Source organism: Phyllostomus hastatus, unplaced genomic scaffold, assembly GCF_019186645.2.
Source record: "Phyllostomus hastatus isolate PE091 unplaced genomic scaffold, TTU_PhHast_1.1 phas_scaffold_1674, whole genome shotgun sequence".
Taxonomy (NCBI): domain Eukaryota; kingdom Metazoa; phylum Chordata; class Mammalia; order Chiroptera; family Phyllostomidae; genus Phyllostomus; species Phyllostomus hastatus.
In genome coordinates this window covers 31,765,879-31,780,864 of record NW_025334011.1, presented here as the reverse complement: position 1 = coordinate 31,780,864, position 14,986 = coordinate 31,765,879, and the positions used below count along the sequence as shown (strand labels likewise).

At 48.2% G+C, this 14,986-nt stretch overlaps 1 protein-coding gene across 1 annotated transcript; it reads right to left on the bottom strand.

Annotated features, from left to right (window-relative positions):
* Positions 1-241: 241 nt before the first annotated feature.
* On the bottom strand, positions 242-1,323 carry LOC123831240 (calmodulin-like). The gene has a single exon (XM_045858051.1). It carries the CDS (start codon positions 1,222-1,224, stop codon positions 775-777), a length of 450 nt encoding a protein of 149 aa, XP_045714007.1. The 5' UTR covers positions 1,225-1,323; the 3' UTR covers positions 242-774.
* Between the last annotated feature and the right edge of the window lie 13,663 nt (positions 1,324-14,986).

Here is a 14,986-nt window from a genome sequence, read left to right as displayed (position 1 = left end):
CACTAGAAACACCCCAGATCTCCCTAGGATCTGACTGGCAAGCAGCCCCACCACAAGTGCCACCATCCCTTTGCCCATCACAGCACTTCTGTCTTCCCTGCTTCCCAACTGTCCTGCTTTCATTCCAGTGAGGCCACCTCCACCTTTGTAGTTTATAAATCTACACACCCCTGCATCTCAAACACAGCACACACACACACACACACACACACACACACACATTTTAAAAAATACAGTTGGCTGTATTCAAAGGATGGTAAACTTTATTGTTTGTGCTGTAGGCAGTGTCCCAGCTCAGCTCTGGGGTCCATGCTCTGTCCTGATCCAGAAGCTCAGGCAAAGAACCATGTCTCTTCCACCCTGACCACCCCCAGACCACGACCACACCCCTTCTTCTCTGCAGGATCACAGGGGAGGCAACAGAGAGACATCTGTCCTGTGCAGGCTGGTTCTCCTACTGGGAACAATTGAAAAGGGTAGAAACTCAAAAGAATCTCACATGCCGCCTTTGGGGACACTTCGAACATTCAAGCAGCAGCAGAGTTCACATTCCTTTTATTTGGGCCACCACCTGGCTTTGGGATTTTTCACAACAGCCCTGTGAGGTAAGGGGCAGCCCCAGCTCCCCCAGGCACAGAGGGGGTCCCAACAGCCCATAACCCAGGCCAAGAGAGGCCAGGGGCCCCACCACCCAGACTTTCCCTTTACATCCCAGTGCACAAGCAGGAACCCCAGAACCAGAGTCAGGCAGAGGAAGCGGGCCAGCCCAGGGCCTCACTTCTGGCTGAGGATGCGCGAGAACTCCTCATAGTTCACCCGTCCATCCTTGTCCAGGTCTGCCTCCTGGATCATGGCCTCCAGCTCCTCCTGGGTGAGCTTCTGCCCCACCCGGACCATGGCCTGCTTGAGCTCGTCAATGGTGATATGGCCGTCCCCGTCCAGGTCGAAGGCTCGGAACACCTCCTTCAGGTCCTGCTCACCGCCCCAGGACTTCATCCTCTTCACCATCGCTGCCAGGAACTCCGGGAAGCTGATGGCGCCGTCGCCATCCGTGTCCAACTGGGAGATGATATTCTTCAGCTCTTCCTCTGTTGGGTTCTGGCCCAGGGCCTTCAGGACTTCGCCCAGCTCCTGCACGTTGATGGTGCCATCCCCGTTCTTGTCGAACCTGGTGAAGGCCGCCTTGAACTCAGCCACCTGCTCTTCAGACAGCTCCTCTGCCATGTTGCTTGCTGCCAACCAGCTCAAAGGGCTTCCGTCAGAGCTGGGGACGAGGCTGTGTCTGTGTGAGGGCAGAGCTCGGATGGCAGCCTTGCCATGGGGTGGGAACCCCTCCTTTTCTGCAATTGGTGCGAGGGAGGAGGCAGGCTCCCCACCCACCCCATGTCCTCGGGCAAAATCCTCCTCCCGGGAGGGACCAACCAGCAGCAGACCAGAAATGCAGGAATTGGAGAGGTAGGGCCCCGCCCTGGAGAGGCTGGAGTGTACTCCCTGGGGCCATGGGGCCTGCCAGCCTCTCCTGGCCCAGAAGGTTTTTGTCAGATGATTCTCACAGAGACCCCGGCCACACTGAGGGAACCAGATAGCTTCTGCAATTTATAGAGCCTGAGGCTGGGAAGGGAGCCTCCTCAGGGGACACAGCAGCCCTAGAGGAGTGAGATCGCTATGTCTGGTGTTCCTGTTCCCTCTCTCGAGGCTGCTGTCCTACTCTTGTCCCACAGGCCAGTACTAGTGGGAGTCAGGTGGAGCTAGAATTGAGTGGAATTTTACCAGGGTAGAACCATGGGTGTCATCAAATGCCCAATCCAGGGCTTTCAACAAATCAATAGATGGAGGAAGTGGCCAGCTGCCTGTGGCTTCGAGAAATCAAGGAACTGGGTTGGTTGTGTTTAGGACCTGGCACACAGGTGGTGGTGAGACTTGTTTATTAAATGATGTTCCAAGTGTGGCTTAAGTGGTGAGGAAATGGCTTCCTGTCCCGCAGAACCCTTCTCTAGCTTGATTCCATTCTATCATGAAGTCCAAGGTTCTCTGTGCAGATGCAGGGAAGGACTGAGTGTTGGTTTACGTTCACAGGGTAGTCTTGCCTGAGGGCCATGGGGAGACTGGAGGACATTGGGTGGCCCGAGCAGTCCAACCCCTGAAGATGCTCAGGGGTAGAAGGACGTACAAGGGCTGGCTGAAAACTGCAAACATGGCCAAGCTTGCAGGTTTACTAAGAGTCAGGCCTAAGCACAGAAATCCAGTCTGGGAATCTTCCCAGCCCACTGTCTTGTTTGTTCTTTGGAAGGAAATCCCACTGCTCTAAGTGGCAGAGTCTTATGTAGACCAAGAGCTTGGCCCTTGGGCATTGTCCTCAAGTACTTCGTTAGTGAGACCCAAGACTGTGAAGGGACATTTGTCTTGGAGTCCCCACAGTGATTTTCTCAAGAAAAACTCCTCTTGATCCCCATCAATTCCCAGGAGCCCCCTTCACCTCTGCCTGTATGTAAGGAATACATTCTGTCACTCTCCAACTGAGAAATGTGATCAACTCTGTCTCTCTCTGGTTCAGCCCTCAGACAGACTGAGGATCCTCTCCTTCCCTGCAGGGCAGCCGGGCAAGCACCTTTCCCCCCAGCACTGCACACCCACCCCCAGCCCACGCCAAGTCCAGGGGACCCAGATAGAAAGAGACACAGAGGGAAATGTTCCAGTTATGTAGCTCCTTTTATAAAGACATCTAGCAGAATCATTGCTACTTCATCTTTGTGCTGAAATAGTACGGAGACCTTAATACCTATTGAGCAACTAATTTCCCAATGAAACTGACAACCAGTATCGGTTGGAACGTGTGGGTCCACCTAAGAGACCAGCACAGGGAAGCTCCGGCTTCGTAGGCGAGAGAGGAAGGGCGGAGCGCCTAATAACTGGAGCAACCCAGCTCCTTTATTTATTTTTTAAGAACATTTGAAGATATAAATCTATATTTTAAATTTCCTTTTCTTTCATCTTATTAACAGCACTTGTGATTAAAAACCCAAGATGCTTATTATTTTCTTATTTTCCCTTGGTATTAAATAATACATGGCAAGCAAGGGAGAGCTTTTCTGACACTATCAGACTTGGGTTCTTGGTTCATCCTCCATCTCTGAGTTGTGTCTCAATATCTTCATCTATAATACAGGGTAATATGTCCACCATATCTGATCAGGGCACTTAGGATCAAAGGTCAAAGTACTTTGATCAGCAGAAGGTGTTATTGTTCTGTGACAAATCTCGTGTTTGAGGTAAACCAACACTCACTCCAGAAAACATCCACTTGAAGGGGAGCCTTGCTCTCACTTATTTTTTGTATACCTTTCTTGATTGAACTGATATAATAAACTTTTCTGCCTGCAGGCTTGAGTCACATCAAACAGTCCACACTCGGAACACTAGTTGACTTTTGGAAGTCAGCCCTAACAGATGCAGAGGCTTCTATTCAAAAAGAGAATCTAGCTAAGCGTTATCACGAGACAGGACGATGACCATTATTCATGTAACACTTGTTCTCTCCATGTGGAGACGGGGGCTTCAAGAGGTAAAGTCCTCTGCCCAGGGCCACCCAGAATTTGGGGAGAGACCCAGGCTTCTGGCTGAGTATGTCTTCTTCCTCAGCCCATCATCTGGGTCCTGCTTCTCTAACATATCGCCTTCTTTTTTCAGAGCAGGAATCAGCACTGAAATCATTTCTTCACACCTTCCCACCTACCCAGGCTTCTGCCCAAGTGGGCAAGTTGTTGGCTGCCCTAGGCCAGCATCAGGGATAACTGTCTCAAGTGATCAACGCCATCAGGCATCTCACAGCTGAACTTGGGGCTGGGGAAAGGGCAATTGTTGCCATCTCTGATTAAGTGTGATAGAGCCCCTTTCTTTCGTTGCTGATTTACTTCACATCAGCCTGGGTGCAGAGCCCAGCTCTTTGGAGGGAGTGAGAGAGATCTAGAAATGCCTCATATTCACGGTATTTCACAAAGTGCATCCGCAGGCCTGTGAGGTTCCGTGTGTGATGGGAGTGAGGCTGTGCCCAGGCCAAGGAGCCCAGAGCTGGAGAGACTGTCACTTGCTTGGCACCCTGCAGCTGTGCCCCCTGGGGCCACGTGAGAAGTGTGAACAGGTGCTAAGAGGCACAGAATAGCAGCACCTGATAGGAGTCAGTTTTGCTTAAGGAGTACCTGGAACCACTGAGGATGTGGTTTGGCAAAGAGGGGAGAAATGGGAAGGTTTGCTAGAGAGAGCTTTGAGTCTTTTCAACGTCCCCTGTTGGAGGTCAACTTTCAAGCCCAGGACTCATTCCCTCACCTGCCCCCTCTCAGTGTCCCACACTGACACTGTTGCCAGGGAAACCTCAAGTATTCCTGGTGAGAACTGCCATGGTCCCAGAGGAGAAGAGAGGCCCCTTTATTGAGGAAAGAGATGAGACCTCTGCAGATGTTACAGGAAGGAGAAAACCCTCTGCAAGGCAGCTGGGTGAGCATTCACGGGTGTTCATACAGCCTCAAGGAAAGGGGGTTGTCACTGTCAGACTGCCTGGTGCAGTGGCCCTGTGTGTGTGTGTGTGTGTGTGTGTGTGTGTGTGTGTGTGTGTGTGTGTTGGGAGAGGGTGTAGGGGCTGAGTTGCCTTCTGCTCAGATGTTTGGAAGCAGTGCTGAACCCGGCCCCAGCGTTCACCGGAGCCTGACCACAGGAGCAAAACATACTCCAGCGCTCCCATTACTATTTGGCTTTGTGGGTGAAGTACTTGTGAGAAACCTGTAAGACAGGTCTTGGAGACTCCTCTGGCTCCCCTGGCTTGCTGGAACATGCTTGTCCCATATCCTGGAGCCAGTCTCTGGTACTGACATCATCCCTGACCTTGCCCAGGGAGATCCCACCCCCTGGAAACAAGGAAGGAGCCTGCCTACTCAGGAGCCATTCCATGTCCACATGAGGCCACCCCCTGCCATACCTTTCTTAAGGAGTGAGCAGCAGACACAGGCTCTGCACCTCCATTGTGCCAGTTCTGCTCCCCTCAGAGGCAGTACAGCATTTGGCAGCTGAGGGCAGGGTCCTGGCTTCCTGTGACACTGGCTGCGTAGCCCAGGGCAAGTGACTTCACCTTCCCAGAGTCAGCTGCCTGCATTGTAAAGGAGATAATACCAGTACCTGCTTTGTAAGGTGTTGAGAAGGTGAAATGAGCTTCACAGAAAGCATTAGATCAGTGCCCAGCATCAAATCAATACTCAGGAAATAAGAGCATTACTGTGACTCATTTACCCAGTCAGCCCAAGTCCCTTTTCCTCCAGGCATTTTCCATCAGGCCAAAGACCTAGCATTCTTTGAAGCAGACCTGGGTGGCTTCTAAGTTCTTAGAAAGTCTTCGGCCCAGTTAAGCACCTGATCTCACTGATACCAGGGAGAGAGTCTAGGTATGGAGTCTGCTCATGGAGTGGATCGCCAAAGCCCCTCAGGGCAGGAGGTCCTGGCTGTGGACTGAATTTGACAGATGAACCTCATTCTGCAGAAAAGATCACATCTTGAGGACTCAGAAGTAGGAGACCACCTTTTCATTTGAGATCCCTGTACAATCACAGGTGTGGTTCCTGGACTCCCAGGGGGTCACCTGGGAAAGTGCAGAGGCCTGACTCTCGTGGAGATTGTGTTCAAAGAGACACATCACGTGTCTGCATTCTGCGGATCGTGTGTTTGATTGCGCTGCACTCAGAACAGTTGTTGGCGCCAGCTGCTGTGTGTTCAGTGCCCACAATTTGCCTGGACTTGTTGGGGTGTTGGTGAGAGCAGTCCTTTCCCACTTTTTTTGGTCAGTGACACACCTGGGAACTTGGCAGGACACACACTGCTCTCTGTCCCAGAATGAGGGCTTACTCGCAGTTCACACACAAGCCCGGCCCCGGTGACAATGGCACTGGTTATCCAGCACTTTCTGTAAGAAGTACTTTCAGCCAAGTATTTTTCCAGATAACTAAAACTGATTCCTCTAACCACTGAGCATTTTAACTCTAACCATCTTTGGTGGAAATCTTTTTAAGGGTGTATTTTGTGTTTTATTTCCTGTCATTTTAAACAAATTAGGTGGAATAAAATCCCAGTGGTTAGAAGTACTCAATGTGATCATCAGCCATTACGTAGCACTGCCCACAGGGACTTTATGTGGGTATGTTTGCCACACACTAGACAATCCCAGCTTGCTGCTAATTTTCTAGTTGATCCCTCTTGCCTGTGTCTTGTGGTCAGCTGTTAGTCTTCCATCGGTCTTCGGCTTCACTGTACAGCTATTATTGACATAACTTAAGGCAGAATCCAAAGTTGTAAATCAACAACTTGAATCCAAAAACAGTAATAAATCAGTTCCTCTGAGTGTGGTGCTCGGTGCTGCTAATGTATTTCTGGATTTAGAACCAGAACTTAAAGCACCAAGACTGCCATACACCCAAGTGCAGATCAGAGCAGACACTCCTGTAGCAGCCTCTCTCCCTTGTGTATCTGCCGGCCACTGCCAGTTCCACCCACCTGGTAAAAAATAAGTAAAGGAAGGGAACAAGTCTAAGATATTGCTGCGACTGAAGGAGTGACTGTGTTTCACCCAAGTATCCCAATGCAAAGAGTGAATTACGGCACAATGCTCACAGAGCTGGGTCACAGGGCTGGCTTTCTAAGACTTGATGTTCTGGTGGAGAACTTCAGACATCTTTTCCATCACCCACACTACCCTTCCCCCCAGAAAGACACCCTCTCTTTTGCCCTAAGGAGAGCCAGGTGTTGGGATAATGGAGTCTCTATACAAAGATGCCCTCCTCAGTGTGTAAATGGTCACGTAGGGCAGGTCAGATGTCCTGCTGGTGAGCAGCATGTCTCCCATGTGCCCACACGACAAGCTCACAGAGCCTGACAATAGCTGCTACATCGCTGGTCTCCTCTTTCCTATGTTTCTCTCCCTCCCTCCCTCCCTCCCTCCCTCCCTTCCTTCCTTCCTTCCTTCCTTCCTTCCTTCTTTCCTTCCTCCCTCCCTCCCCCTTTCTTTCTCTTTCTTTCTTTCTTTCTTTCTTTCTTTCTTTCTTTCTTTCTTTCTTTCTTTCTTTCTTTCTTTCTTTCTCTAGTAAAAACCAAATACATGTGGCAGCCTTTTCGAAGTAATCTAGTAACGTGTTATGTATTAAAACTAATCAGAGGATTATATGAGCATGAACAAAAATCTAGGTCATTAACATGGATTGGGAGGTCCCGAAATGGAGGAAAGTGGGCAACCAACTAAAAAAATGAAAAGATGAAAAACGTGTCTGATATGGTCAGTGTGTATATATAAAGAAAGTGGATAACATTTTAAAAAACCCTTTATTTTGCTCAATATCTCTTGTTTCAATAAGGACTCACTTATTTTCTTCACAATCCCAGGTCTCAGAGAGCTTCCACTTTTGAAAGAGGAGAATCCAGAAAAGCACATGTAGCTGAATAAAATTTAAAATGCTGCTTTATATTGCAGCGCTCTTGCTATGAGAAACACTGTCTTTGGGAGAAACTGTGCTCTCTGGGTGAGGGGCAACCCCGTTGTGGGCTGGGCGTTCTCTGCAGGGTTTGGGACAAAACAGCCCTGTGTCTCTGGGCTTCCAGATGAGGAGGGTTTCAGTGGGGTTATTTTCCCCTTTCATTTTGGATCTACCTGAGGGACTGTCTTAGCTTCTCAAACTTGCCAGGACAAGATAAGCTCTTGGATTCTTTTTTTTAAGTTGCAAATTTGGTGTCTTTGAATGCATCCATGTTAAATAAATACATATGCTCACTTTGGGGAAAACTGTTGGTCCGCACAAGGAGCAAAGCCTAGAATATTTGGGGCCTGAGTTGGCATGTGAGAAGTTATTTGACTCCCTCATCCCATAGTGGTGCAGTTGAACTGTAATACTGGGTGTCACATTCCCTAAGACCAGGGACCCAGGCACATGGCTTAAGAAAATACAAGTGTTTCTATATCTGACAGCTGTTGACAGTGGTGGGGACAGATTCCCTGGCTGTGAAGCGACACTCTGATTGTCTGTTTGGCGTCTCACATGATGTATTGGCAGCCTCCCTAGGTCTGGGCCTTCTGATGGGGGACATAGGTGAAATTCCAGGAAAGGAGTCAGCCTCAGAGATAAGACAGTTTTCAAGAAAGCACAAATCAAAAGGCAGCAAAGGAAAACTGAGAGCAGGAAGTTTCTGTTCCTCACACACAAAGCTCCTGACAGCAGGACTCCCCATTGTTCCTCTTTGGCTCTTCACTGCTGACCCGGTGGAAGAATCTTTCATATCTTCCATTGTTCAAATGGCCCCTGCCCCCAGGGGAGAGTAAGGGGCTAGGAAGGGAGACTGGGAGGTGGCCAAAGGCACAAGAGGCCAAGAAGTGAGCTGCTCTGGTCTTGGCAGGACCGGGTTTGGGTTTCTTAGAATGTTCAGGTGGTGACAGCAAGGATGCGGAAGACTCGGGTCTAAGCAGGGCAGGCCCTTACCAGCTCTGGTGCTTTGAAGATACTACAGGAGGCTTTGGCTTCATCACCTGTAAAAGAGGTGGGTGATACCTAACCCTTGCGTTTTGCAGGACTGTGAGATGAAGTAGAAAATCACTCCTTCAAAGCAGCTTACGGGGGTCAGGGGTTAATTTTTCCACCTTCACCATCACTTTAACCCTCTTAGGTTTTCCTTCCTCCCCACAGGAGCTAATGGGCCTGGGCCAGCTAACCACCAGTCAATGAGTGCCACCCAGGGCCTTTACACATTCACTGCCTCCAGACCCTGGGCCTGACATGGGGGCCTTAACACAGATGATGCAAAGGAAGAAGGGAATGATCCTTGGCCAGGGAGGGGAGAAAGATGGTGACTAACAAAACCAAGGGCCTAACAAAGCAGAGGACAGGGACCAGCACCCAGGCCTGCCCGTGCTTGTCCTTGAGAACACAGCCTGGCAGACACAGAGAGCACTGGCTTAAACCAGGTCAGAACCAAGAACTGGGAGAGCAGGACCAGCTCCACTGCAGCCTGGCAAGCTCATTGCCTAATCTTGGCAGGCCATGGTGATGCGCTGTTGCCCCCATTACCTGAGGGAAGGGTGACTCTTGGTGACCCCCAGAAAGGTTCAGTTGCCCTTTAGGAGAGGGTCCTCAATATGCCATTTCCAGGAGGAGAGCGGGACCAGCACAGACCATACCACTGCCTCAACTGGAGCCGTTTCTCCAGAGACACCTGTACCTGCAGAGGAGGCCCACGTGGCAGAGGGAGTGCCACATGCTTGCTCCTCAGGGACCTTGGGCCTGCACCTCTAGCAGCCTGGGCCGAAGCCCTGGGCAGTGCTGTGCTCAGGGGAGGGAGGGGGAGGGGTGAGCAGAAGGGGTGTGGTCCTTCTTACTACAATTCCTTGACTTCTTAGGGCACAGGTGGTAAACACAAGGCCTGTGGGCCGAATCTGGCCCTCCACCTTGTGTTATCTGGCCCAGCACCATGTTTCTACCCGGCGGCAGCACTGAGGCTGAGCGCCTCACCCCTAGTTAAGGAGTAGTTACATTAACACAGTCCTAAAATTACATTCGGCCCTTTGAAGGCAACCTCGAGGCTGATGTGGCCCCCAGTGAAAATGAGTTTGACACCTCTGTTAGAGCTTGGTGTTGCCCCTCTCCTTGTCACAGATGAAGCTTTAAGGGGCCAAGGAAACTGACCAAGTAACACAACTAGGTCAATAGTAGAGTTGAACCCAACCCTCTGCTGTATCATTCCAGGCCCACGTCTTACACAGTGGCCAGGATGCCTCAGCATCAGTGCACATGGACTTGTTCCAGCTGAGTACAGGTGCTCCTAACTCAGGAGCAAGATGAGTGTGTCTGCGTGCCTGGTGCCCTTGCTGCCAGGGTGGGGTGTCCCGAGCCCAGCACCTTCACATGATTACTGAATGTGTCCTGGTGCATTGGTCACTCTCTACTGCCTTGAGGCACCAGGCCAGTGGTCTGTGAAGACCCCAACCCCTTCTTCAGTCCTTGGATCTTCTGACTATGAAATGATTGGGTTGAACAAAAGAAATGTGCTTTTCTGCTCAGGATTCCCTCATCTCACATGAACAGTGTTTGGTATTTAATAATTGCCCTTTCCTCCAATTCCAGTGTCCAGCTGCACCACAGCAGGCATAGTTAACCCATTTCAGAGATCAGGAAACTGAGCAGAGAGGAGGAACTGGCCCCTAAGAAGCAAACCTAGATGTAAAATATGTGACTGTGACTTTGCGTTTATCATAAACTGTCTATGAGTTCATTACCTTCCACGTGCACACAGCTCCTGTTCCCAACCAGACGTCTTATCTCATAGTTCTTGAAACCCACCCACCCCTGTTGTTCCCCAGGGCTCGAGCACCAGCCACTGCCCTGGACCTCTTCAACATCTTACTGCCAGTGCCTATAAGCCACAAACAGTTTTTTGGGTTTCTTCTTGGATCACCCTGCTGTTGGGTAGATGTTTCATTGTAAAAGGAATGTTCATATTTGCACTTTTTATCCACCAGTGAAATTTTCCCAACCATTCATGATATACCACTTTCTTATAAATCCAGCTGTCCTGTACTATTCAGCTCCTAACTCTAATGTTTGTCTTTTTTGTTTTCTGTGGTAGGCCCCTCCTCTACCCACTTCTCCTCTTAACTCTTTTACATCCCAAGAAGCACCCTTGTGTCTGTTGGCCCAGAGAGCTTGAGGTCCAACTGACATGATGTGCTGTGTCCCCTGTTTTGTCCTCCCTAGTAATAAGCCCCTAGGAGCCCTTTCCCTGCCACCACAGGGGCCTTCTCTCTCTTGCCCACAGTCTCGTGCAGACACAGCTCAGTTTCTCAGAGGCAGAACTGGCTTCTCATCCTGTTTCCTTCCTTTGGGAAGTCTCTCTTTCCTGCTCAGCAGCCTCATAACTGGTCCGTGGCAAATACGTGACGATGGTGTATTCCTATTATTTTCTGAAGTCCCCCGGTTGCAGCACTGCTCTGTGCCTGATATAACATGGCTCTTGGCATCCCCCACCACCCTGCCCTTGGACATGAAATTTCTGAAACTCTTTTGCATCAGGGTTGCGATAATGTCAGCAGTCCCCAGTCATATCTTTTACTGGGTTAACCATTCCAGCCTGACATCATCTCATTGCCTAACCTGGGTAAGCCACACCCATGGCTCTGCTGCCCCATTTAGCTGAGAGAGAGCGGTGATGACCTTATCTTGTCTTCACTGTTTATTCCTATGTTACAGATGAAACAACTGAGGCTTAGAGATATCACACAACTGGTTCTCGAAAGAGCCAGGAATTTGCATCTCAGTTCTCCTTACTCCAGAGCCCAACCCCTCTGCACTGCATTGTAGTGCCTCTCAGTGTCCTGTAGTCAACTGTCCTTCGTGCACCATTGGAGACAGCTGAAGCACAATTTAAGCGACTCTTGGAGACCTGCTGAGAGCTGGCAGCAAAGGCTTCCACCAGCAGGTCGCAATCTCACCAAGCCCACACTGTGACAAAACACAGTCGTACAATCAGCCAGTGCCCCGGCACTGGACAGGGACCTGTCTTGATCCAGCAGAAGGGTGCAGGGGCTGTGGAATAGTGGTAAGCACACCCATGTGCCTGAAGGAATCGGCGTGTCAGTCATGGCCCTGCCTCTCTGTATTCTTACCTGATTGGAATTGTTTTTAATTTTTTAGATTAGATAACTTAGTAAATGTACTTGGTACATAGACATTTCTCAATACAGATGAATAAAATCCTTGGAAACAAATTTATCCTTTAGCATCACCTCCATCAGTCTGTATTTACTTTTGTTCACCATGGCCCTTCTACCTACTGCAGCACCTGTGCCAAGCTGCCTTCTGATTCTCTCTCAACCTTCTCTCTCCCTTGATAATCTCATCTCTGTCTACAGAGATCTCTTCATTTGTTTATTCCCTATTTTTATTCCAATTTATTCACCAGTGTTTTTTAATGTCTGTGCCTTCTGCTACACAGGGAGACAATGACTCGTCTTTAAAAGACCTCTCGTCTTTAACTCTTCTTTAGAAAAGCTTTCATCACATTTCTTTTTTTACTACATCTGACCACTTTTTGGCATCTTGAAAAGAGAGCAGGTTTTTCCTCCTTTCATGATCCTCCCTTTTATCCTAGTTTTAACATCTTTTTATTCTGTTTTAGTGGGAGTTCTCCTCATCCCCCCACACCATCCTCCCAACGTGTGGGCTTGGTTCTGCAGCTCGGTCCTGTTCCGAGGCATGATTAGAAAGGGCGGGAAGCTGCTTTCACACATTATTCTCTTTTATCTATAGATAAATCCTATTGTGTGTGCTGGCCCATTTCCCTTTTTTGAGTATATTATAAGCTGGTATCATTGAGAGTGAAGTAACTTTCTTTTAGAACTAAAGCCTTCTAAACCAATTCTAAATATAGTCATTGGGTTTATAGTCATTTTGTTTGTTTTCTAAAGCTGTAACATTTTCTCTAAGATCTATTTGAAATTCCTTCTTTCAGGCATACTTTATATACGTAGATAACAGAGTGAAATGCTTGACCTCTCTGACTCCATCTTGTTTAAGCTTGCTCTGTTCCCATGGCCTTCAGGCTAATATCTTCTGCTTAGTTCTGCTTGTAGACAAGCTAATCATTAGAGGAATCTGCTGGCAGCTGAAGTGCTACAAAAACAGGTCCTTACCAGAAAGTGCCCCCCCCCCCCACGAAATAAGGAAAGTATGTAGAATGATTGTTTATCAAAGATTTGCAAGAACCTCTTGACAGGACTCACATCAATTAGCACAATCTTCCTTGGACCCTTCTTGACAACTAGATATCTGCAGTGGTCAATGATCTCTTGCCCTTCTCATTTCTCCTTCCCTTGAAATAAAAGTCTGAACCATGAATTTTCTTAAGATGGTTTTGAGGTACCACTAGGGCTCCCATCTCTAGCTGACAACTTGTCAATCAATAAACCTTTCCTAACTCCAGACTCTGATGTTTTTAGTTTTGACTTTTTGAAGCATTGGGCACACAGACTTTGGACCAGAAACATAAATATATTTTTACATGTATGTGTGTGGAGAGAGACATAGTTTTCCTACTCCCTCTTTCATGTTTAAAAAGGTATTAGGGGGAGACGTCTGGCCAGGATGGAGGCATAGGTAGACACACTATGCCTCCTCACACAACCAAAAGATAGACAACAACAAATTTCAAAATAGAAACAACTGGAACTGAAAGAAAATCGAACTGTATGGAAGTCCTACAGCCAAGGAGTTAAAGAAGACACACTCATCCATACTGGCAGGAGGGGCAGAGACAGGCAGCTGGGTGGAGAGGACTCACAGCAAAGTGGTGGATGAGGGACCAGGGTGGGCAAGGTGGCGGCTGGCGAACCAGGGGAGATGGCAGATTGAGGACTCAGTGGTCCCACATTCATGTGTGAATAAACTGGGAGGAACAACAGGGGAGTGAGACAGGCCACACAACACAAGCTGCCAGTGTGGGAAAATAAAGCCTCAAAGCCTCTGACTGAAAACACCTATGGGGGTTAAGGTCACAGCAGGAGAAACTCTCAGCCTCACAGGAGAGTTCATTAGAGAGACTCACAGGGTCCTAGAATGTACACAAACCCACCCACCCTGGAATCAGCCCCAGAAGGGCCCAGTTTGATTGTGGGTAGCAGGGGAAGTGACTGAAAACCAGCAGAGAGCGGAGCAAGCACCATTGTTCCCTCTTGGATCCCTCCCCAACATATAGCATCACAACACAGTGACATGAGTTGCCTTGCCCTGGTGAACATCTAGGGCTCCACCCCTTACTACATAACAGGTGTGCCGAGACAAAAATATGGCCCAAATGAAAGAACAGATAAAAGCTCCAGAAAAAATATAACTAAGTGACGAAGAGATAGCCAACCTATCAGATGCACAGTTCAAAACACTGGCTATCAGGATGCTCCAGGAACTCTCTGGATACTTCAACAGCATAAAAAAGACCCAGGCAGCAATGAAGGTTGCATTATGTGAAATAAAGAAAAATCTACAGGAAACCAACAGTGACGGGAAGAAAACTGAGACTCAAATCAACAGTTTGGAGCAGAAGGAAGAAAGAAATATTCAACCAGAACAGAATGAAGAAACAAGAATTCAAAAAAATGAGGAGAAGATTAGGAACCTCCAGGACATCTTTAAACTTTCCAATATCCGAATTATAGGGGTGCCAGAAAGAAAAGAGGAAGAGCAAGAAATTGAAAACTTATTTGAACAAATAATGAAGGAGAACTTCCCCATTCTGGCAAAGGAAATAGACTTTCAGGGAGTCCAGGAAGTTCAGAGAGTCCCAAAGCAGTTGGACCCAAGGAGGAACACACCAAGGCACATCATAATTACATTACCCAAGATTAAAATGAAGGAGAGAATCTTAAAAGCAGCAAGAGAAAAGCAGAGAGTTGCCTACAAAGGAGTTTCCATTAGACCATCAGTTGATTTCTCAAAAGAAACCTTACAGGCAAGAAGGGGCTGGAAAGAAGTATTCCAAGTCATGAAAGGCAAGGACCTACATCCAAGATTACTCTATCCAGCAAAGTTATCATTTATAATAGAAGGATAAATAAAGTGCTTCTCAGATAAGGTCAAGTTAAAGGAGTTCATCATCACCAAGCCTTTATTATATGAAATGTTAAAGGGACTTATCTAAGAAAAATAAGATAAAAAACATGTATAGTAAAATGACAGCAAACTCACAATCATTAACAACCACACCTAAAACAAAAACAAAACAAACTAAGTAAACAACTAGAACAGGGACAGAACCACAGAAATGGAGATCACATGGAGGGTTATCAACAGGGGAGTGGGAGGAGGAGAGAGGGGGGAAAAGGTACAGAGAATAAGTAGCGTAGATGGTAGGTGGAAAATAGACAGGGGGAGGACAAGAATAGTATGGGAAATGTAAAAGCTAAAGAACTTATAAGTGTGAC

Excerpts from the sequence above, each read along its gene's own strand:
- LOC123831240 (XM_045858051.1), bottom strand. The coding sequence starts at position 1,224 with ATGGCAGAGGAGCTGTCTGAAGAGCAGGTGGCTGAGTTCAAGGCGGCC.